The 23,954-nt window shown below is 44.2% G+C and overlaps 1 protein-coding gene across 4 annotated transcripts in view; it reads left to right on the forward strand.

Moving 5' to 3' along the window:
• The first annotated feature begins 1,552 nt into the window (after positions 1-1,552).
• KSR1 (kinase suppressor of ras 1) overlaps positions 1,553-23,954 on the forward strand; it is a 256,106-nt gene continuing 233,704 nt past the window's right edge. For all 4 annotated transcript variants that reach the window (XM_033922274.1, XM_033922275.1, XM_033922276.1 and 1 more), the window contains exon 1: positions 1,553-1,976. In XM_033922274.1, coding sequence (XP_033778165.1) covers positions 1,728-1,976 — 249 coding nt within the window. In that variant the 5' untranslated portion in view covers positions 1,553-1,727. The remainder of the gene's footprint in view (positions 1,977-23,954) is intronic.

A 23,954-nucleotide genomic window follows, 5' to 3' on the forward strand; every position in this document is an offset into this window, starting at 1 on the left:
CGTGCTAGGGTCTTAACGCGCAGAATAGCACGCACTAAATTGCCGCACGCGCTAGCCGCTACCGCCTCCTCTAGAGCAGGCGGTAGATTTCTGGCTGGCGCAAGCTACAGCGCGCGCTAATCCAGTGCGTGCATTAAAACCGCTAGCATGGCTTTGTAAAAGGAGCCCTAAATGTTAAGGCGCCCATTATATTCTATGGATGCCTTAGCATTTAGCAAATGATAATCTTTAGCATGCACTAAATCAGTTAGCGTGTGCTAAATCGGTTTGTGCACCTTAGTAAAAGGACCCCTGAATGAAAAAATATTTCCTCCTATTGGTTTTAAAAAGTATTTACGTGTAACTTCATCAAGTGTCCCCTAGTCTTTGTTAATTTTTGACAGAGTGAAAAATCGATCTACTTGTACCCATTGTATTCCACTCAGGATTTTGTAGACTTCAATCATATCTCCCCTCAGCTGTCTCTTTTCCAAGCTGAAGAGCCCTAACCATTTTAGTCTTTCCTCATACGAGAGGAGTTCCATCCCCTTTACCATCTTGGTCACTCTTGTTTGAACCTTTTCTAGCACCGCTATATCGTTCTTCAGATAAAGAGACCAGAATTGAATGCAATACTCCAGATGAGATCGCACCGTGGTGATACAGGGGCATTATAGCATTCTTAGTCTTGTTAACCATCCCTTTTTTTACAATAATTCCTAGCATCCTGTTTGCTTTTTTGGCTGCCGCCGCACATTGGGCCAAGACACCCCTTACTTTCCATATAAATCTTCACAATCCTTTCTGCCCCCCTCCTCCAGCCCTATCTTAGGCAATATAGAATCAATCCTAGCTATTTTATAATTTTAGTAATTTTATAAAGTATTTTCTGTGTGTAATATGGATAATGTTTATTTCAATGTAGTTTATAACTATGCATATGTAAAAAGTAGGCACATGGCAGGATTGCTCCTGCTTTTATTTGAACTGTGTGTAGGGGTTCCCAGGGGCAGAGTTTGGGCAAAGCTAGGGTGGAATTATGGTGTAGGCACATACACAAACAAAATACACATATACATAGAATACATGTACAAGTTTTCATCTTCTTTGGATTAGGTGCAAATTTGCGCAAGAGAATCTGTGTGCTACTGTATATGCCTTTCTTTTTTTTTAAATAAAAGAGCCATAAATAGGACCCTCCTCTCATCCTTACACTTTTGAATTTAGCCAATGGCAGTTGTACAGGACAATGAGAGAACTGTAGGGGGTATCAACGTTGGACCTGCCTGATCCTCGTCCAGGGAGCTCACTAAAAAGGCAGCACTGCTATGCCATTGAAAACAGGCCCCATTTTGGTCATTTCACAGGGATGTCCTGCTCTGAAATGCAAACAAAATAGCACAAGGACCCACAATTACGTTTCCCCGCGCACAACGTCCTCTGAAGGGCCCCGAGCGCGCGCTTAGCAGTTCCAAGGCAGCACCTGGAAGTTGAACTCTTAGTTCCGGAGACTACAAGCCCCAGCATGCCCAGCGACCCGAGCCTGACACCAGCTGACATTGAAAAGCAGAGCGAGAGGCGAGCCGGGCGCCAGTGCTCCGGGGCGCTGCATTCTCGCTCGTCGCCTCTTCCTGCCATGTTTCGTCTTTGAAGCCGGTCTTTGCGGGCTGCTGCTCCCTTCCACCTCTTGGATCCTGTGCCGTCCCTGCGCCGCCCCCCCCCCCGCCCCCGGTTCCCGATGCCGAGGCATGGATAGAGGGAGCGTCCGAGCCGAGGCGATGGGAGAGGGCAAGCGGGGCGAGGGCGCCGGGGTGCCGGCGGCCGAAGGGGGCTCGCCCGCCGCTGCCGGGGCCGATCCCGGGCTGCCACCCGACCAGCTGCGCCAGTGCCAGCACATCCAGACCATGATCGACATCTCCCTCGCCAACCTGCGGGGGCTCCGCACCCAGTGCGCCGCCAGCAACGACCTGACTCAGCAGGAGATCCGGACCCTGGAGGTAGGGGAGGGCTGAAGGATCCTCTGAACCCGTCTCTCGGGGGCGGGGGGGGGGGGGAGTTTCTATAGGGGGAAAAATCTAAGCAATATTTCCCCTAATACAGTATATTACTATGGAAATGGGACTTGAGGGGGGTGGGCAACTTTTAGAAATCCTGGGAGAAGACTGGATGGAAGTCATTTATATGAGCTTGCATGTGTGTGAGAGACATTGGGCACCGGGGGGGGGGGGGGGGGGGGGGGGGCATGACTTTTTAGCAGTATTTCCCTTTGCAATTAGGTTGCATTAAATTAATGCATTAGATTAATTTTATTTATGGATTATTATTTTCCATAAAACTTAGAAAGGGAATTTCGGTGCATTTGATTTGAGGTGCAGAAACGTTGTAGGGAAATCGTTTACTAAAATTGAGTAGCTTTGTAGCTTGAGTTGGCCTCTTCTCCCACGTCCTTGGGACGGGGTTGGGGACGCTTCTGATGTGTTTGTACCTTTTCCGCTTTGTAGAAAGTACCTTGAGGGGGTGTTTATTTTCAAAGTATAATTCGCATTGACTGTCAAATATACACCCACTGAAAACAGAACGCATCAAAGGGAAAAAAAAGTTCAGGAAGCTGCATTTCAGGTTTATCTGTGCTATAAAATGGGTTTATATGGCATTTTGTTTTTCACACTGGTACTGATTTTTTTTTCTGAAGGACTAATCCACAGCAAATGGGTGTAAATATTTTCTCTTTAGATGAATAGCTGATAAATAATAATAATAATAACTTTATTCTTCTATACCGCCATAATCTTGCGACTTCCAGGCGGTTTACAATCAAGCGTGCTGGACATATTCATGGATATTCGGAGCGAAATTCTATTTTCATATGCATATGATTCATATCTATGGTACACCCTGGTCATTCTTAGATTCATATGTACGCTCTACTTTGTAGACACTCCTGTCTTCCCCTACCTTTTCTTCACTTTTTCTCTTTATTTCCTTTCTCTTTTAATTTTTATTCTATTCTATCTCATTTTCTTTTCTCATACAATCTTCACAAATAACTTCATTACTCTGAGCTTTTCTTAATACCATGGTCCTTTATAGTTAATTGCATATTTATAGACCATATATATACAAAATGTTATATGTATTTGAATTGCTCCTTGTATTTTTCCAAAATACTCAATAAAAATTTTCCTCAATAAAAAATTTTTTTTTTTTAAAAAAAAAGAGTGCTGGACATTCAGCGAAATACAATAAGTAGATATTCAGAGGAAATACAGAGATCAGAGACCTCAGGAGGCAATAGTATAGAAATACAATTTGCTGAGCGAAAATGTAATATGTACATTTTAGTAGGTAATGTCCGACAGGACCTGTTGGGGATAAATAGCAACGTAAAGTTACGATAAGATGAAGATAACGGATTATATTTATAAATCCGACCTTCCCCTCCTCCAAAGACTTTATTCTAACTGCCCCTTCTTTCTTTCTCTCTCCATGCCCCCTTTCTTTCTATATGTCTGTATTTCTCTCTCTTTCTCTCCCTCCATGCCCCATTTCTTTTTTCCACCCTACCCCTTCTTTCTTTCTCTCTCCATGCCCCCATTCTTTCTCTGTCTGTCTTTCTCTCTCTCTCTCTCCGTGCCCCATGTCTTTCTTTCACCCTGCCCCCTTTTTCTTTCTCTCTCCATGGTCCCTTTCTTTCTGTATGTCTGTCTCTCTCTCTTCGCGCCCCATTTCTTTCTCTCTCCATGCCCCATTTCTTTCTTTCTTTCTTTGTTTTACCCTGCCCCTTTCTTTCTTTCTGGCTCCCTGTCCCCCCCTTTCTTTCTTTCTTTCTTTCTCCCTGCCCTCCCCCATGCCACCGCCATTGGGAAACATGCTGCTGCCACTGCCGCCGGAGTAAGGCTGCCACTACCGCCATCGGGAACAGGCCAGCGCCGAGTCCTCCCTCCCTGCTTTTCTTCCCCAAGGGGCTGACCAACTCTCGCCGCCCGACGTCAATTCTAACATCGGAGAGGACGTTCCGGGCCAGCAGGCAGCGATTGGCTGGCCCAGAACGTCCTCTCCGACGTCAGAATTGACATCGGGTGGCGAGAGTTGGTCGGCCCCGAGGGGAAGAAAAGCAGGGAGGGAGAACTCTGTGCCGGCCTGTTCCCGATAGCGACAGTGGTAGCCTTTCCCTGGTGAGTGGCCAGCTGTGCACCCCCTTGGGGTGTGCACCTGGGGTGGACCGCCCCCCCCCCCCCCCTTGGTACGCCACTGACTGACAGGCCAGATTTACAGGATATCCGCAATGAATAAGCATGAGAGATAGATTTGCATACCAAGAAGGCAGTGCAGGCAAATCTCTCTCATGCATATTCATTGTGGATATCCTGAAAACCTGGCCTGCCAGTAGAACTCGAGGACCGGACTTGGGCAGCCCTGCTGTAAGCTCTGCCTTAACCGCACAAGCCTCAAACACTTATGATTGTGCAGATGAGGATGGAGCTTGTAGGGATGGGAAAAATTGTCCCCGTGTCATTCTCTACTTTCCACACATGTGCCTCACAGCAATAGATGATATAAAGATAGAACATGATTTTAAGGCAACTTGATTATACAGCAATATCACACAGGCCCTTAACCAAGCTCCTGGGATATTTTGGTGGAGATACTTTTCCTCTGCTTTGCCCACAAAGAGATCCTCTTATAGAACAAAATTCCAAATTATGGCACAAGATACTTTATAGCTTTGATTTGCACTGAGTTCAAAAACTGCGAATGTTACTTTAGCAGCCTTGTTCATAATTTTCATGTGGCTATACTGGCATTTACATGTGTAAAAATCTTGTTTTGAAGCCACTGTTTACACATGGAGATCCATACAATGAGATTTCAAGGGGATGTTTGTTTGTTTTCAGAGCCCATATGGAACTAAAATGTACACATGTAATCCCCATTTCAGATCCAGACTATGGGCTCCTTTTACTAAGCTGTGTTAGGGCTTTAACGCGCGGAATAGCTCACGCTAGATCTTAACGCCAGCATTGAGCTGGCATTAGATTTTCTGCGTAGCGCGCGGTAATTTCCTGCGTGCGCTAAAAACGCTAGTACACCTTTGTAAAAGGAGCCCTATGTGTATATGGGGAAAATTTTCCACGATGGGATTTACACCTGCTCAAAAGTATTTGCAGTTATTTTTTTTTTTTTTAAAGTGCTTGTTTTGGCCTGGGCTTTACATGAAAGATTAAGAGTCGCCATTCTTGTAAATCCTATGTAATTTATGTCCACCTCCAAAATGAAATCCCATTCAAATTAAAGCTTCCCTATTTAATTGGTAGCACTTAACCCTAGTAGGTTTGTAAAATGGGGCTTTTCTACGTGAAAGCGGTGACATGTTCATTAGGGTTGCAATTTAATGGCATTTTCTGTTAAGGGGCGTAACTAGACAGAGCTCGGAGAGAGAAGAAACATAGAAGCATGACAGCAGTTAAAGGCCAAATGGCCCATCTAGTCTGCCCATCCACAGTAACCATTATCTCTTTCTCTCTCCGAGAGATCCCACGTGCCTATCCCAGGCCCTCTTGAATTCAGACAGTCTCTGTTTCCACCACTTCTTCTAGGAGACTGTTCCATGCATCTACCACCCTTTCTGTGAAAAAGTATTTCCTTAGATTATTCCGGAGCCTATCACTTCTTAACTTCATCCTATGCCCTCTCATTGCAGAGTTTCCTTTCAAATTCAAGAGACTCGACTCATGCACATTTACATTACATAGGTATTTAAACGTATCTATCATCTAATCTAATCTAATCCTTAGGTTTGTATACCACATCATCTCCACGTTCATAGAGCTCTACGCGGTTTACAGTAGGAGAAATAGGAAGGAACTACAACAAAGGGTTAGAGGTAGAAGTGTGAAGAAAATTTAGAGGACTTGGGATGCCAAGATATAAGAGTTTCCTTGATTCCTAAGTTGGAATCTCCCCTTTCCCGCCTTTCCTCCAGAGTATACAGATTGAGATCTTGAAGTCTGTCCACATACGCCTTATCACGAAGACCATGACAATTTTAGTAGCCTTCCTGTGGACCGACTTCATCCTTTTTATATCTTTGCCAGTGCACTGTGGTTAATGTATTGCATTTGCTGCTTGCTGACAAATGTGAATTAACGCGGAGGCACTTAGAATTTCCTAAATAGTTGCAACTAGAGTAGCAGATGGTAATGGACATTTTAACATAGAACATGTAACTGACATACTGGGAATGCCCCTCGCCCCTTGTAGCTGCATTAGTTTTATACAAACCTCACAGTAATATCTTATGCAGCATATTAAGCTGCCCTTTGACTAAAGCTTAGTGTGTGCTAATTGAATTACACGTCTCCCTCCGTATTCGCGGTTTCAATTATCCCCGTTTAAAACCAGGAAACATACTACCCGCTACCAGAAAATATGTCACTGAAGGCCTTACCTGGAGAGGGGGGGGGGAAGGTGTTGAAAATAAAGCTTGCTTTTACCAGCATCATGAAGTTTTGTTGAACTAGTAATGAAGAATACAAATATATATATGATCCTTACAGAAATGTAAAGCATTCCTTGCCCGAACGCCTTATGTCTGCAGATAAGAATCCAAACTCTCCCACTGAAAGATTCTACGGATGGTACAGTCCACAGTCGACGTGTTGACTGAACAAAGGAAATGGGGTGGATCCATGGTTTAGAACGAGGCTCGGAACACAACGAGGGAAGGGAAGATTCCGCCGTTGAAGGTTGTGCCTAGTCGAAATGTCAGACTTCGGGTCGAGTTGGAATTCACTTCCGCTGCAAAAGCGGACGGTGCCCAAGATTCTGAAGAACTGCAGTGGCTACTGGCAGTGGAACAGCAAAAGGCTCAGTTTAGAGTGCGGGTCGGTTCATCCCACATCACTGCGAATACGGAGGGAGAAGTGCACGCCCTAAATGTTGAGAAGCCCATAAGTATAAAATGGGTATCTTAGCATTTAGCCTGCACTAAGCTTTAGTAAAGGAGTTCCTAAAATACTGCTTCCCTCCAAGTTGAGTGAGAGTCCTCCACTTAGTTGTTCCAGTAGGGGGTGCTGTATCACTTTCACATTTTCAATAGTGAGGAACAGGCAAGACCTCCTCTCACCTGCTGAAATGCAGTTGGTTGACTGTTGCACCGCTTGGAGCAGTGGCTTCAAATTTGCGGCTCACCAGGTACTATTTTGAGGCCCTCGGTATGTTTATCATAATCACAAAAGTAAAATAAAACGGTTTCTTGATCTAAACTAAACCTTAAGTTTGTATACCGCATCATCTCCATAAAGATAGAGCTCGACACAGTTTACAGGTAATTCAATAAATGAGGGAAAGATATAATAAGAAATTAGAGGTTAAGAAGAGGATCATATGTCTCTTAGCTATAAACTACAATATTATTATTAATACTTAGCCAAAAGAAAAGATTTATAAACTATAAAGAGTTTTACCTCATGCAAAATTGTCATTTCTTTAATAAGACATTAACTATTTTTTCTGAGGCCCTCCAAGTACCTATAAATCCAAAATGTGGCCCTGGAAAGGGTTTGAGTCTGAGACCACTGGCTTAGAGGGAACAGTATCCCTAAGTGCAAATTCTAGCACACTCCTGCTACACATGCCAGCAAATGCATGCATGTGCTTGCAGATATTATAGAAAAAGCTCTGCGTCAAAAGGTCTTTTTCCTAAAATACCAGTGGAACTGAGCACACCCTGACTTGGATGTTTGAAGTCCAGTCTCTATGTTCTTTGTAAAAATGGTCTTTACACGTTGCCTATGTGAACACTGTGAAAATAAATGAACAGCTCTTGCCTGAGAGGCTTCACAGTAAAGGTTAGAACTTTTCCCGCTTCTCAAACCTAAATGCATTTTTGTTTGCAGCACTGAAGTTCTTTCTGAATCATTGAGCCTTCACAGTTCAGTTAATTCATCACAGAAATGCTTCCAAAATAACTTTTACTGGTTTTTCCCCTTTTGAAGTTAGTTTCTAGTTTGAATCACAGGGTAGGAAAGTTCTTGTCCTCAGTGATTCTTGCTTTGGTAAACTGTATAACTTTTTTTTGTGGTAAGATTGGTGTGTAACTTGGAATTACCAGACTTTGAATGTACAGACTTGAGGAGGTGAGCCAAAATGAATTTGTTCTGTGGATGCTTTCAGACTTAGGGAAACTGATGTTCCTGGGATTACCATTACTGTATTTTTCTAAAAACATATTTGTTATTCTTGGTTTTTTTTTTTTTCATGTTTCTGTAGCCTAGTCATTACAGTGAGAGTTTTCTCACCAGAGGTCTTAAACCTTGGCTTTCTTTGAAACCAAATAATAGTGTACTTTGAGCTTGGCTAGTAGGTGTTGCAGTTGTATGATGGTTTTGGCTCCCCAGCTTCTGCAGGCTTTGAGCTCCTGCTAGCCTTAAAAATAAAAACAGGAAGGAGCCAAGCTTATGGAAGTGTTTGTGAGTCTCTTGGATAACACTGCCATTGATCCAGCCCTGCTAGGGTTTTGTAGATCAAATCTACTCTGTTGGATTTAATTCAGGCCTGTTTGAGCCACCATTCCAAAATCCTCTCCAGTCCCTCTGAACTCATTTTTGAAACTGCCCTACAAGTCTGGACAGGAATGACCCGGGCCCAGTACTCACTTGACATTTGATCTCTGTAAATGTGCTGCAGTGGGATAGAAATTAGGTGGATGAACTGCTTAGATCATGAGAAATTATCTTGTTCATTTTCCACCGGAAAAGATAGGCCAATCTGAGGTGATCCAGAATACAAAAGATTAAATCAGGAATTTCATAGGCATGGAGGAGCTAGATAACATTCCAACTGGCCTAGAAACATTAGATTTGACATAACATCTGCTTGATTTGCAGGACCTCAGAGTAGAATGACAGCACGAAGTTCAGGACCCCCTGTTTCCTCCAGTGGTTTTCTGATTTTGTGGCCTCCAAAAACATAAAGGAAATGGTTGTGTATTATACGAGGGTGAATCAAAAATTAAAGGCCATTGTTAAATTATGTGATAACCGGAACAGAGCTAGCAAAATACAACATATGTACTTGTACATTGCCTGTTGGATAGTTCGTCCACGCACAGTGCGACAGTCGACCTTCAGTTGCGTGACAGCCATGAGGTCAGAAATACGGACACTCCGTTGCAAGATTGCACCAGGGAAGAACGTGCAGTAGTGCGCTTTCTTTGGGCAGAGGGAGCGAAACCTGTGGAAATTCACTGTCTAATATTGACTCAGTAGGGACATAGCACCATGGCTCAATGAAAAGTTTATGGATGGGCAAAAAGGTTTAAAGCAGGAAGAACAGGTGTAACCGATGAAGGTCGTTCTGGTCACCCATTAACGAGACAGAGGGCATGATTTCCTCTCCTTGATTTGTTTCCTAGTGGGGGCTGCTGCTCTTTCTCCATCTGTCTTTCTGTTTTTGCTTTTGTTTTGTTTTTGATCTTTCTCGGGTGGCTGCACCGGTGTGGATGTAGGGGGTGAGCTTTTGGATGTTTGGCTGTCTAGTGGTATGCGTGGGGAGTGATTGTTGTGATTTGGGTTGCGGGAGTGGGACTTGCGTGTGTTTGTGTGGCGGGGTTTGATATTTTAAAATGTCAATTGTGATGGGAACCCACCCATAGGGTTTTTTTTGTACTGCGATCATTTGTTCTGACATCCAGTGCTGTTTCTGGCTGCTTTGTTTTCTGCTTGTTTCTGATTGTTTCACTCGTGGTTGTGTGTTCCTTTGCAGTTGTCAATAAAGATAATTTAAAAAAAAAACCCAAAAACACAACATCGTGCACACAAGAGCACATTGACAGGGCGATGCCTTGATTAGAGAAGACCGATGGATAATGGTGTCTCAAATGACCTGGAAATTTGTATATCAGCTATGGATCTGCATTTGCCATAATGCATGATGATAATAATAACAGTTTATATACCGCATGACCATGAAGTTCTATGTGGTTTACAATGATTAAAAGATGTTACAGATGAAACCAGGGATACAGAAAAGGCTGTGCACGATGGGTTCCCAAACAGTTTACTGATCAGCACAAGCAACAGTATGTGGAGGTTGTAACCCAGTTTCGGAAACGGTATGAAGAAGAGCTGAGTATTCTGGAGAGAATTGTCACTGGTGACGAAACATGGGTGCATCACTGCAACCCAGAGAGCAAAAGACAAAGCGTGATGAAGTAAAGGAAGCCGGGCTTACCTGGCTTCGGGAGCAGCTGAAAAACTTCTCTGCAGGAATGTAGAAGCTAGTTGAGCGATACAACAAATATGTCATCTTGCATGGGGACTATGTGGAAAAGTGATATGTTCAATTGTTCACAGTTACTTCTATTAAAGCCATTAATGGCCTCTTTTACAAAGCTGTTCTAGCGGCTGCCCTGCGCTAACGACCCCGAAGCCCATAGAGATTTAAAGGGCTTCGGGGCGGTTGCCACACAGCTTTGTAAAAGAGGCAGTAAATGTATTTTGCCTTTATTTTTTTATGTATCCTCGTATTAATTGTAGATATCTTGAAAACCTGACTGCCTCTGGGATCTCCAGGATGTATTTGGGAAGCCCTGTTCTATTGGGCCTAATTTGCCTCAACACAGTAGTTTTCAACTCAGTTCTGGGCTCAGCAATTACCGTATTTTCACTCATATACCGCGCACCCGTGTAAAATGCGCACATGGGTATAGCGTGCAGGAAACTGTAATTTATGTAAAGAAATTTTTATATACCGCGCATGCCGCCCCGACTCTCCCGTCACCGCCCGATTCTCCTTTTGCCCGCCCCGACTCTCCTTCAAAGAAGGTTTGGATAGGTTCCTAGAGGATAAAGGAATTGAGGGGTACAGATAGGAGTAGCGGTAGGTTATAGGGATAGTCTGGGACCCTTGCTCAGGCAATGGGCCTGATGGGCCACCGCGGGAGCGGACCGCTGGGCGAGATGGACCTCTGGTCTGCCTCAGCGGAGGCAACTTCTTATGTTCTTATGTTCCTCTGGCCCGCCCCGTCTCTCCTCTGGCCGCCCCGACTCTCCTCTCCCCCTTGAAGTCCTGTCCCCACCCTGAAAGCCTGATGCCCCCCCCGATGTCCGATTCACCCCTCCCGCAGGACCGCTCGCACCCCCACCCCGAAGGACCGCTTGCACCCCCACAGCCTCCCCCCCCCCAATCATGGAGAAGCTCCTACCGTTCTCCTGCTGCTTCCTCTGCCGGCGGTCCCGGCCCTTCTGTGAGCCCTGCGTCTGCGCTGCTTCCTCTTCCTCTTTTGTGCACAAAACGTTCTTCACCCCCCAAACTGCACCATTCCCTTGGAATTTTGCAGCTCAAATGCATGACCTTGCATTTCTTAACATTAAATCTTACCTGCCAAATTTCAGACTATTCTTCAAGCTTTGATAGGTCTTTCCTCATATTATTCACACCATCAGGGGGCGTCTACTCTATTGCAGATTTTGGTATCATCCACAAAGAGGCAAATCCTGACAGCCTTTCAGTAATATTGCTTACAAAAATGTTAAATAGAATAGGCTCAAGAACCGAACGATGAGAGACGTCAGAGAAAGGGCGGGACCGCCGGAAGAGGAAGCAGCGCTGACGCAGGGCTCACAGAAGGGCCGGGACCGCCGGAAGAGGAAGCATTTCAGACGCAGGGCTCACAGAAGAGCCGGGACCGCTGGAAGAGGAAGCATTTCAGACGCAGGGCTCACAGAAGGGCTGGGACCGCCGGCAGAGGAAGCAGCAGGAGAACGGTAGGAGCTTCTCCATGATGGGGGTGGGGAGGCTGTGGGGGTGCGAGCGGTCCTTCGGGGTGGGGGTGCGAGCGGTCCTGCGGGGTGAATCGGACGTCGGGGGGGGGGGGAACTATGTAAAAAAAACGTTGTAAAACGCGCTCACGCGTATAACACGCAAGGTTATGCACGGTTTGTAAAAATCGTGTATAACGCGTGCGTTATATGCGTGAAAATACGGTAGTTTGGTTTTTACTTATTTTAACAAATATACATGAGAGCTATATCGGTTTCTTTTCATTAATGAATGCAAATAAATCTCATGCATAATCTTTTAGACATGAAAACCAAGACTGATGAGGAAAACACATTTTAAATTATGGATTGTAAGCAATATAAAGAAATTTCTTTCTGGCTGTGATTTTAAGCAAGTTCTACAAGCAGTAGTGTTATCCAGTTTAGATTACTGTGATGAAGTGTATTTTTAGGTTTCTCTTCTTCTGCTATGCATGTATTGCAAGTCACTCAGAACTATTAGTCATGCTTTGTTTGGTTTAAAGAAGCAGGTTCGTGTATCTGCTTGTTACGTTTCGCTACATTGGTTGAAAATGGAATCGATGGCGTAGTACCCCTCCCCCGCTCTCCCGTGCTGCACGCGTACCCCCCCTCTTCCCATCCCCCCCGTCCCTCGAGTTGTTCACTGCCGCGAGCAGTTAGAACTTCAACGTGCTCCTCGCGATCCCATCGTCTCTCCCGCTAACATCACTTTCTGTGCGCGGCACCCAGAAGCGACGTCAGCTAGAGAGATGACGCGGTCGTGAAGGACATGTTGGAAGTTGTGGCTTGCGGCGGTGAATAACTAGAGGTACAGGGGAAGGAAAGGGGGGGGGTGCGCACGTGGTGAGGGGAGGAGTGGGAAGAGGCTGACCGCCCCCACTTTACTTCACCACTGGATGGAATATTGAGTTCAATATAAGTTGCTGTTGATTTATCTGATCCTGCGTCAATTGGCACCCAAATACTCACAAGATTGCGTTTCACCTTATGTACCCTTTCGTGTACTACATTCTGATTGGAGCGTTTCAACTTGAAAGCGGCTGCACTTGGAATCGGTAAACTAAACTAAACTAAACCTTAGGTTTGTATACCGCATCATCTCCGCAAGCGCAGAGCTCGGCACGGTTTACAGAGGTTGAGAGGAAAGGAACTACAAAGATGGATATAGGAGAGGGAATAAGAAGATAGGGAGGGAACAGGGTACTAGAGAACAGGGGGTGATTAGATTTTTGAAAAGAGCCAAGTTTTCAGGTGTTTACGGAAGGATTGGAAGGAGCTAACATTTCTGAGCGGGGATGAGAGGTTGTTCCAGAGTTCTGTGGTTCTACAAGGGAGGGATGTTCCAAGTTTTCCTGCGCGGGATATACCTTTTGTAGATGGGAAAGATAGTTTCAGTTTTTGGGAGGATCTAGAGGAGAGTGGGTTAGAGGAATTCCAAAGGAGTGGGATAACGGGGGGTAGGATGCCATGTAGAATCTTGAAGGCTAAGCAGGCACATTTATAGAGGACTCTGGAGTATACTGGGAGCCAGTGAAGCTTGGAGAGGAGAGGGGAGACGTGATCAAACTTGCCTTTTGCGAAAATAAGCTTGGCCGCGGCGTTCTGAATTAGTTGAAGTCTGTGGAGGTTTTTCTTAGTTAGGCATATATAGATGGAGTTGCAGTAGTCCAGTCTGGAGAGGATGGTGGATTGAACGAGGATGGCGAAATGAGAATGGTGAAAGCAGGATCTTACTTTCCTCAACATATGGAGGCTGAAGAAGCATTTTTTTACCAGGGAGTTGAGGTGATCACTGAAGGAGAGGGAGGAGTCTAAGACGAAGCCTAGGACTTTGCTTGAAAACTCAAGCTGGAGAGTGGGGCCGGAAGGTAGTGGAATGGAGGAGGGTAAATGGTCTGAAATAGGGCCAAGCCAAAGTAGTTTTGTTTTGGACTCATTTAGTTTCATTTGTACAGATTGGGCCCAGGATTGGAGGTTCGTAATACGTAAGATCTAGGGCCTCTTTTACAAAGGCGCGCTCAGCATTTTAGCGCAGGTTTAGCGCACACCGAATCAACGCATGCGCTAACCACTAATGCATCCATAGGATAACATGCAGGTGTTAGCGTTTAGCGCCTGTTAATATTTAGCGTGCGCCAAAAGGCATAGCGCAGGTCCCACAGAATGAAACAAACTTCTGGTTTAGGTTAGGCGGCAGAACTGGTTGCAATGTTATTTTGTTTTGTAACATGAAATATGGTTAATGACTATTGTAATGGATGAATGTGATATTTTGTAAGGTTTATTGTTTGTATATTTTATTATGTATGTGCACTTGTAATCCGCCTTGTTAAAGGTGGGCTAAAAATAATAAACTATCAATAAGGAGTGGGTTGAGAATGAGCACCGCCGCCATATCCTTTCCAGAGGCCTTGTATGCGCATTCAGTTTTCTACGGCTTTAATAGTTAAATTCCATTTATATCTGACTTATACTTCTAATTATTAATTTCTTCATATATTGTTTATTTGTGTTCTGTGTTTGATTTTTTTGAGTATTTTTGACCCCTGAAGCAGGTGGTTATCCACCGGAACATGGTCCCATATTGGTTCTTTTTATCTTTTGATGCTTTGCCAATAAGAGCGTGCAGGAAAGTTCTTGGTTCACATCTACTTTGGGGCATTTTTTTCCCACTTGCATGCATCACGTGCACTGATAATTTGCAGTTAGACAGGTAGTATGCGAGTACTATGGTAAGCAACTGCAAGCGGGCATACACCTAGGCTGAGCTTGGGCAGACCGTGGACGTGTCACCAAGCAACACACACAACTTATAAAATATTAAGTGTTGCATGACGCACTTGGGCATACCTAAATTTTGGCCCTCCAAGGTAACTTTATGCTAGTACAGGTACTCGTCGACTTATGACCTATGCAAGGTTACGACTGTTTGAGTTTACGCTGCATTTACGACACTTTCCCCCGCCAGCTGTTAGCAGCGCCAGTCTCCCGCACTCCCAAGTCTCGCTACGCAGCAGTAATACTATAAAGAGGAGGAGGCGGTGCCACAACGAATGTTCACCACAAAGGGACTGTGCTGTGTTTGACTTAGAAAGTAAGAAAATGTTGATAAAATATGATTTTAAGATGATTACAATATCATTACCCAGTCTAATACAGCCTTAATCTAACATAGACCGACTTGCGTCCCGATCAACTTAAGACCTGTCAGTCGGAACCAATTGCAGTCATAAGTTGACGAGCACCTCAGTGTTCTCTCCAGAAATTTTTTCCAGCCGGGTGGCATGAAAAAGCAGCCGGGTGGGGCAGGATGGGGAAATTTGGTGGTGGGGAAAATTAACCCCCTCTTTTACTAAGGTGCGCCAACATTTTTAGCACGCGCAAACTCCCGCGTTATGCAGGAAAACTAATGCCAGCTCTATGCTGGCATTAGCGTCTAGCGCACGTGGTAATTCTGCGCGTGCTAAGCACACGCTAAACCCATTTTCGCAACTTAGTAAAAGGAGCCCTAAATGTGTACTATTTTTATTAGTTAATTATTATTATTTTCCAATGCTCAATATGACTTCCTTTTTTAAGGTTTGACACTTGTGCCAGAATATTTTTACTAAATTTAAGAAGCATCCAGTGCTAGAAGGGAATAATTAGATATTTGCCCTCTTTCAAATGGTATAGAGGTTTAAAAAAGAGAAAGGCATTAATGGAGTCATTAGATTCAATCTAGCCATTTATTTCTGCATGAATTTAAACAACTAAAAAAAAAAAAAGATAAATATAGCTCATCCAGTCATACAAGAATGGCTCTACAGCAGGAGTGCTCACACTTTTTGGGCTTGCAAGCTATTTTTAAAATGACCAAGTCAAAATGATTTACCAACAATAAAATTTTTTAAAAACACAAAGCACACTGTACGCAGAGAAAATGTTAATTATCATTTATATTCCGCGGGTTTTCAAAGAGGTCAAGGCAGATGACATTATGCAATATCACCTCAGGAACAACTATACAAAAATAGACAAATATACCCCCTCCCTTTTTACTAAACCACAATAGTGGTTTTTAGCGTAGGGAGATGTGCTGAATGCCCTGAGCTGCTCTCGATGCTCATAGGCTCCCTGCACTAAAAACCGCTAAGCCCTAAGCCACCACGCAATTTCTCCCTGATGCTTCCCTGAGCTAGGTCAGGCACGTACAAGTGCCGGACTCACAAGACTTAACCTCTGACATTAGAGAGGAAGATCCAGGCTAGCCAGGCAGTGATTGGCTGGCCCAGAACTACCTCTCCAACGTCACGATTGACATCGGAGGTGAAGTCTTGTGAATCTGGCACTTGTACGCGCCTGGCCTGGCTCGGCTTGGGGAGGCAGGAAGGAAAAGATTGCAAAGGCAATGCAATCAACTCACACTGCCTTTGCGATCTACTGGTTGATCACGATCGACCATTTGGGCATCCCTGCTGTTATGGTATCCTGTGCTGACCTGAGGAAAGGGGTTTAGTCCCCAAAAAACTGCCTTATTTCAATTTCCTATTTATAAACTTTTTAATTAATACAGTTACAATACTACTTGATTCTACGTAAAGCAACAAAATTTTTTTTCTACCATTTGTTGTTTCTGCTTTAATCATCTTCTCTTCACTCTCTTCTTTCTATTCAGCGTTTGTCTTCGCTTCCTTCCATGCAACATCTGTCCTCTTTTTGTCCCTTCCACCCAGCCTCTGCCCTTTCTCTCTCTACCCCTTCCATCTACTGTCCACCCTCTCTCTGCCCCTTGCATCCACTGTCCACCCTCTCTGCCCTTTCCATCCAGTGTCCGCCCTTTCTCTGTTCCATATGGTATCTTCCCTCTTTCTAAGTCCCTTCAATAAACTGTATATCCTGTGCCCTTTCTCTCCTTGTACATGATTCATTTCAGCTTCACCCCCTCCCCTATGCTCTGGCATCTCTCTCTTCTCCTTTCCTTCCTTCCTTCCCACTCCACCCCATGGTCTGGTATCTCTATCTCCTTCCCTCCCCCCCCCATATGCGCTGACATATCTTCCCCCTCTCCATGGTCTGGTAGCTCCTTTCCTTTCCCTCCCTTCCATAGTCTTGGTATCTCTTGCCTCTCCTCTCCCTTCCCTGGTCTTCCTTCTCCCCTCTCTCTCCCTAATTGGGTGCTGCTGCAGCAGCACTTCTCATCCCCCTCCCCAATTGGGTGCTGCTTCAGCACTTCTCTTCCCCTTCCCCCTCCCCAATTGGGTGCAGCTGCAGCTTTTTTCTTCCCCCCCCCCATTGGGTGCACCAACTTTTCTCTTCCCCCTCTCCTCCAAAAATTGGGTGCAGCAGCAACATTTCTCTTCCCTTCCCCCCAAAATGGGTGCAGCAGCAGAATATTTCTCTTTCCCCTCCCCTCCCCTATTTGGTGCAGAAGCAGCATTTCTCTTCTCTTCCCTCCCAGCTCACAAACCCATCGGTAGAGTCGCTAGGGAAATTGTAAGCTTCCCTCCATTGCTGACCTAGCTTTCATAGATCAGCGACGGAGGGAAGCTTACAACTTGCTGCTTTTACTTGCTTCGGGCCTTCCTCGTTGCCGGGTCCTGCTTAATTTCTGTTTCTGCGAAGGCAGGACCTGGCAGCGAGGAAGGTCTGAAGCAAGTAAAAGCAGCAAGTTGTAAGCTTCCCTCCGGGGCTCTATCGTGTGCGTGCCAGCTTCTCTTCTCTTCCCTCCAAAACCGGAAATTGCGTCCCGTGGGGGGGGGGGAGGGGAAGAGAAGGGAAGCCGGCATGCACACAATAGAATCCCGGAGGGAAGTTTACAACTTGTTGCTTTTACTTGCATCGGGCCTTCCTTGCTGCCGGGTTCTGCCTTCGCGGAAAAAAAGTAGGCAGGACCCGGCAATGAGGAAGGCCCGAAGCAAGTAAAAGCATGCTGGCAAAAAAAAAAAAAAAAAGGCAGGCGTCAAACAAAATTTTTGGTGGAGAGTCAGCCCGTGAAAGAGCATCTGCGGCAGCAGAAGGATTTGCCGGGCAGTCATCTAAATTAGCTGGGCGGTGCATCCGGCTAAAAGGCCCTGGGGAGAACACTGTACCTGTATTGTATAATGGCTTAGGGGAGCCTAGATGCCATTAAAGAATTGGTTCTAAGTGAGTGTCATTATGGTGCCTGTATCCGAAGCACCAAGCTATAGAGTTACTCCCATTCGGTCTGTTGCTACCATTATAGAGCGCTCATCCAGCAGAAGGTATCTGCTGAAGGTTAACTGTAAGGTGGCCTCTTCTAAAACCAGGCTAAGCAAGGGGTTTCATTATTACCAACCACTATTGGATTTTTGGGCAAGCTTGCATCATTTTCAGAGAAGTTTGAAGTTTCTGGTATGAGTGAAACATAGAAATATGATGGCAGATAAAGGCCAAATGGCTCATTCAGTCTGCCCATCTGCAGCATCTACTATCTCCTCCTCTCCCTTAGAGATGCCACGTGCCTGTCCCAAGCTTTCTTGAATTCAGACAGTCTTTGTCTTTACCACCTCTACCAAGAGACTGCCATTCCATGTATTCCACCACCTCTACCAGGAGACTGCCATTCCATGTATTTCCTTAGATTATTCCTGACCTATCACCTCTTAACTTCATCCTATGGCCTCTCATTCTGGAGCTTACTTTCAAATGAAAGAGATTCGCCTCATGCGCATTTATGCCACGTAGGTATTTAAACATCTCTATCATATCTCCTCTCTCCCGCCTTTTCTCCAAAGTATAGGTACATCATTGAGATCTTGAAGTCTGTCCCCATACGCCTTATGACGAAGGCCCCCCTCTTCCATTTTAGTTGCCTTCTTTTGGACTGACTATCCTGTTTCTATCATTTGGAGGTGCGGTCTCCAGAATTGAACAGTGGGAATGTATGTAGCTAACAAGGTAGCAAAATCATTTTCAAGTGCAATCTTTGATACTAAAGTTGGTAGCTATAGTGCTCTAATTCGATCTCTGCTCAGTTATGTTTGTTTATTAAAATTATTATATACCGCATGTATAGGCAAAAAGGATCAAAGTGATTTACAATATAACAATCAAAATTATGAAAAGAACTCCATTTAAATAGAAAAGAAAAAGAAGAAAGAATAACATTTCTAATACATCCTATAACATCCAAATTAATACATAAACTTAAAACATTAATACAAATTTAAAAATTATATAAATGCAGACTGCAGTCCTGAATTCATCTCATCAATTTAAAAATGCCAGTTGAAAAAAATATGCCTTTAAATGTCTTTTGAAATTTTGGAAAAGATTCTTCTTTTCTCAGTTCTACCGTCAAACTGTTCCATAATATTGGGACTAAATTAAAAAAATGCACCATTTCTAGTCGATGCATGACAAGCCTTTGAAATATGGGGAACAACTACTCTATTATCATTCAAAGATCTCAATTTCTTTATTCAGGTTTTTGGCGTCATCACTTCAGATTTCTCCGTTTTGCCTCCTACAATGGCTTCTGTTACTAAGGTGAATCCAGAAATGGATGTAGATGACAAAAAAAAAAGTCAGGCAACCGCAACAGCATGGGAGCAAGTCACAGTTTATCATCTAGGCCATGAAACAAAAGATGAACCTGACACAGCCTAGTTTCATCAACTGCCTGCATCGGGGTATTGCCCAACTATCTGAAAAAAATTCAAGTAGGAAAGGTGATTAAAACGTAATTTAGATCAATCTGTATTATTTATACACAATAATTAATATTCTAGGAGGTGAGTGTGACATAGTGGTTAGAGCTACAGCCTCGGCACACTGAGGTTGTGGGTTCAAACCCTGCGCAGCTCTCTGTGACCTCTCTGTCACTTAATCCTCCACTGCCCCAGGTACCGGGATAGATAGGGAAAATGCTTGAAGTGCCTGTATGTAAACTGCTTCGAGTGTGGTTGTATACAAATCCTAATCAAGTTTTAAGTTTAATTAAAATTTCTTATACTGCCTAATCAGCCTTCTAGGCGGTGTACAAATTCATAAAAGAAAACAATAGTTAAACTACAAATTTAAGAAGACAGGGGGCGCCATAAACATAGACCATACTGTTTATGAATGCATATAAATTTAATAGAATCTTCACCAAATATTTGTTGTCTGTCAGACTAAAAATACAGTTGCAGCAGGGAAAGGAATATAAAATAAAAAAACTTTCTCCCTCTTCTACTAAACCGCACTGGCGGTTTTAGTGTGGGGAGCCGCGCTGAATGGCCTGCGCTGCTCCCGATGCTCATAGTAGAAGAGGCCCATTGTGGTGATTGCATGAAATATTTACAAAGGGGTTTATAAATAGAGAAGAAACTACTCTCAAAATCCTTATAACTTTATACTCAAATATAGCCCAAATGATAGGGATGTGAATTGGGCTTATCAACAATAGATTTCTAAAAATACCAACTGTCACTCAAACCAGAGTCCTGCCTTTGGAACATACTTTTATAAGTGAGGAATTGCTGCGTTATTAAAGTAGCCTTACCTCAGCAGGAGAAAGTGACGGATTCTCCTTTTTTTGTTGACGGTGCCTCTCTCTTTCTTGTCCTCCATTACCAAGCACCAGAAGTATGAATGGGTTTTACATACTGTCGGTAGTATAATGGCTTAGAACAGGGGTGTCCAACCTGCGGCCCCGTGAAGTATTTTGTGCGGCCCCGGTCGAGGGCAATGCAGTGTTTTCCTCTGATGCCCCCAGGTGTTTACCGTCTTGCCGGCTCCCTCCTCTGTCTTGCTGCAGCGTTTGCATGTTTGTGTGGCCCCAGAAACATTTTATTCGGCCAATGCGGCCCAGGGAAGACAAAAGGTTGGACACCCCTGGCTTAGAATATCTGGGGTCTACTTAGTTTGACACCAGAGCCTTCAAATTCATAGCTAGCAATTAAAAGACTAGATTGCTACTCTCATGCCTTCCACTTAGCCATCTCGCTCCCCTCCAATCCGTCCAAAATTCAGCTGCACGATTTATATTCCGGGAGAGCCACTATACTCATGTTACCCCTCTACTAAAGCCACTTCATTGGCTTCCCATCCGTTTCTGAATACAATTCAAACTCCTCTTACTGACCTACAAATGCACTCACTCAGCTGCCCCACACTATCTCTCTTCACTTATCTCCCCCTTTGTCCTGTCCCCCCCCCCTCAGCTCCACTCAGCTGATGCTCCTCCTGTCTGTGTCCTTCTCTTCAACTGCCAACTCCATACTCCGTCGCTTCTGCCTTGCTGCACCATATGCTTGAAACAAGCTGCCCAAATCCCTACAGCGGGCTCCGTCTCTGGCAGTGTTCAAGGCCCAGTTAAAAGCCCACTTCTTTGAGAGTGCTTTCGACTCCTAACTCCTATCATTTTGGGTTCTGCATCCCCAACCCTATATGTCATGTCTGTCTGTCCAAGTTAGATTGTAAGCTCTTCCAAGCAGGGACTGTCTATAAATGTCAGAATGTACTGCGCTGTGTATGCCTTTCAGCACTAAATAAGTGATTAGTAGTAGTAATCTGTCAGGGAATTTCCCTCTCCCACTTTCTCACAGGACTCTTCATTTGAAATGAAGTCAGTAACATATGCAAAGGGGAAAATGTTAAGTACTTCTATTTTGCAAATGTTTTAGGTACTGAAAGGACAGTTTCTTATCTGCTATTGCATTTTTAAAACTATGTATTGCTCACAGTGTCTTAACAAGACCAAAAAAGGAAAAACAGCAAACCCTACGGTAGTGAAACAGTCAAAGAGTAGGGCCAGGTCAATGGTCTTCCCCCCCACAAAAAAAAAAAAAAAAAAGAGGCCTGAGGAGGTCCATACACCAATTTTATTGAGTGCCAAATGTAAAGAGCTCTCTGTGTCCACCAAAAGATCTGACACAACACGGGGCCGTGTTTCGGCACTTTTAAAGCCTGTGTTAGGAGTCGTGATTGTGTAGTCATATAGGCTTAAAAAAACCCCAAAACTTTACCAATAAGAAAACAAAATGTACCAAAACAAATTGGCAAAAAGCTTTAAGCTGCCTGTTAGAAATCCACACCCGTCCAATGAAATATATGAATATAAAGGAATCTCAGTACAGACTCAGTCAGCTTTTTGGTTTGTTTTCGCCCCGGGCGAGTGTCCATAGGTGACTAGCACCAGACCAATGAGGGTCTAAATTAACACCGCCCCATACATCATAACGTTCCTTGCAGATTTTTTTTTTTAAATTGAGTGTAAATAATAAACCCTGAATGTGAATTCAAAACTGGAGCAAAAAGGCTAAGAGGCGTTTTCAAACCCCCCTGAGCAAAATTCAAAACACAATCAAAGTGATAATAATGATAAGAAAAGTGCAATTCATAACGTTGCTAGAAAGCAAGCAGTTCACATCGTCACCCTATCTCACTCGACGGGGCCCCGTTTCGAAATATTCATCAGGAGCAGGGAAACAACACTGGAGAGACGAAAGAACAGCCAGTCCATTCAATAAAGGCCAGCAACAATAAACCCTGCAATCACACTGAAGCTGGCCTTTATTGAATGGACTGGCTGTTCTTTCGTCTCTCATACAGTAAAACCTTGGATTGCAAGTAACTTGGTTTGAAAGTGTTTTGCAAGACAAGCAAAACATTTTATTAAATTTTGACTTGATATACAAGCAAAGTCTTGCAATACAAGTACATACCGTATATAAGCGTCAGATCATCACAACTGAGCCGATGGTTCTTCTCTCTCTCTTGCTGCAAGAGTGTAGTGACTGTTCTAAACGAGTGAGATCTTGCAATACAAGTACGTATAGTATTTTGTATTAAAGTTTTTGGGTTGTGGAACGAATCGTCCGAGTTTCCATTATTTCTTATGGGGAAATTCGCTTTGATATACGAGTGTTTTGGATTCCAAGCATGCTTCTGGAAAGAATTATGCTCACAAACCAAGGTTTGACTGTATTTATATTTTCATTGGACGGGTGTGGATTTCTAACAGGCAGCTTAAAGCTTTTTGCCAATTTTATTTTGGTACATTGTGTAGTCATCCTCTATAATAAAACTCTAAGCGCGCATGCGCACTTACGATGCCATGATCCCTGCCACCGTGATGTGTGCCTCCGTGGCCGTATTCCATTTGCGGCGTGTGAAGCAGTTTGAGTGGCAGTTTGTTGGCGGAGGTTTGACTCCTGATAGCTGGTAAAAATTCTGCCACTGCTGCACAGGGAAGTGGAGGGGGAGAGGGAAAGGGGGCTTCTTTGGGGGGAGAGGTGTGCTGGGGGCCAGACAGCAATCATGCTTTGCTCTGGGGGGGGGAGACAGAAGTGGGGCACGGAGAGACAGGCAGGCATGGCTCAGCAGAGAAATACAGGCAGGCAAGGGGCCAGGGAGAGAGAGACAGGCAAGAGGCCAGGGAGAGAGAGACAGAGACAGAAAGAAAGACAGCCAGCGGCCAAAGAGAGAGAGAGAGAGAGACAAAGAAAAAAAAAACCAGACAGACAGTGGCCAAGGAGATACAAAGAAAGAAAGACAGCCAGCAGCCAAGGAGAGAGAGAAAGAAAAAAAAGACATACAGACAGCCAGCGGCCAAGGAGAGAGCGAGAAAGAGAAAAAAAAACCCCAAAACAGACAGACAGCAGCCAAGGAGAGAGAGACACACACACAAAGAAAAATAAAACAGCCAGACAGCCAGTGGCCAAGGGGAGTGAGAGAAAGAGAAATAAAACCCCAGACAGACAGCAGCCAAGCAGAGAGGGACAAAGAAAAAAAGACAGACAACCAGCGGCCAAGGAGAGAGAGAGACAGAAAGAGAGACAGACAGAAAGTGGCCAAGGAGAGAGCGCGACAGAAAGAAAGAAAGACACACACATCTATTCTAGCACCCGTTAATGTAACGGGCTTAAAGACTAGTATAACATAAAATGAGAGCGCACAACACAGCAGGTGCAGTCAGGCACAACTTTTGTGGCTGTAGTGTCAATCGCTGCTATTGCAGCCTGAGGGTATTTTCCAGCACAGAACACTCTCAGGTTGTAACAGGTAGCCTGGCCTTTGAATATAGTTTGGGTTTTTGTTTTTTGACATTAAAATTAAATTGTCCAGCACAATTAGAAAGTACAATACATACCTGCTCTTAACTGTATTTTTTCTTATTGTATTGCTGTTATCTTTGTTTTATAAAACCAATAAAAATATTGAACCATTTTCCTGACCTTGTAA

This window comes from Geotrypetes seraphini, chromosome 15 (assembly GCF_902459505.1).
Source record: "Geotrypetes seraphini chromosome 15, aGeoSer1.1, whole genome shotgun sequence".
Classification (NCBI taxonomy): domain Eukaryota; kingdom Metazoa; phylum Chordata; class Amphibia; order Gymnophiona; family Dermophiidae; genus Geotrypetes; species Geotrypetes seraphini.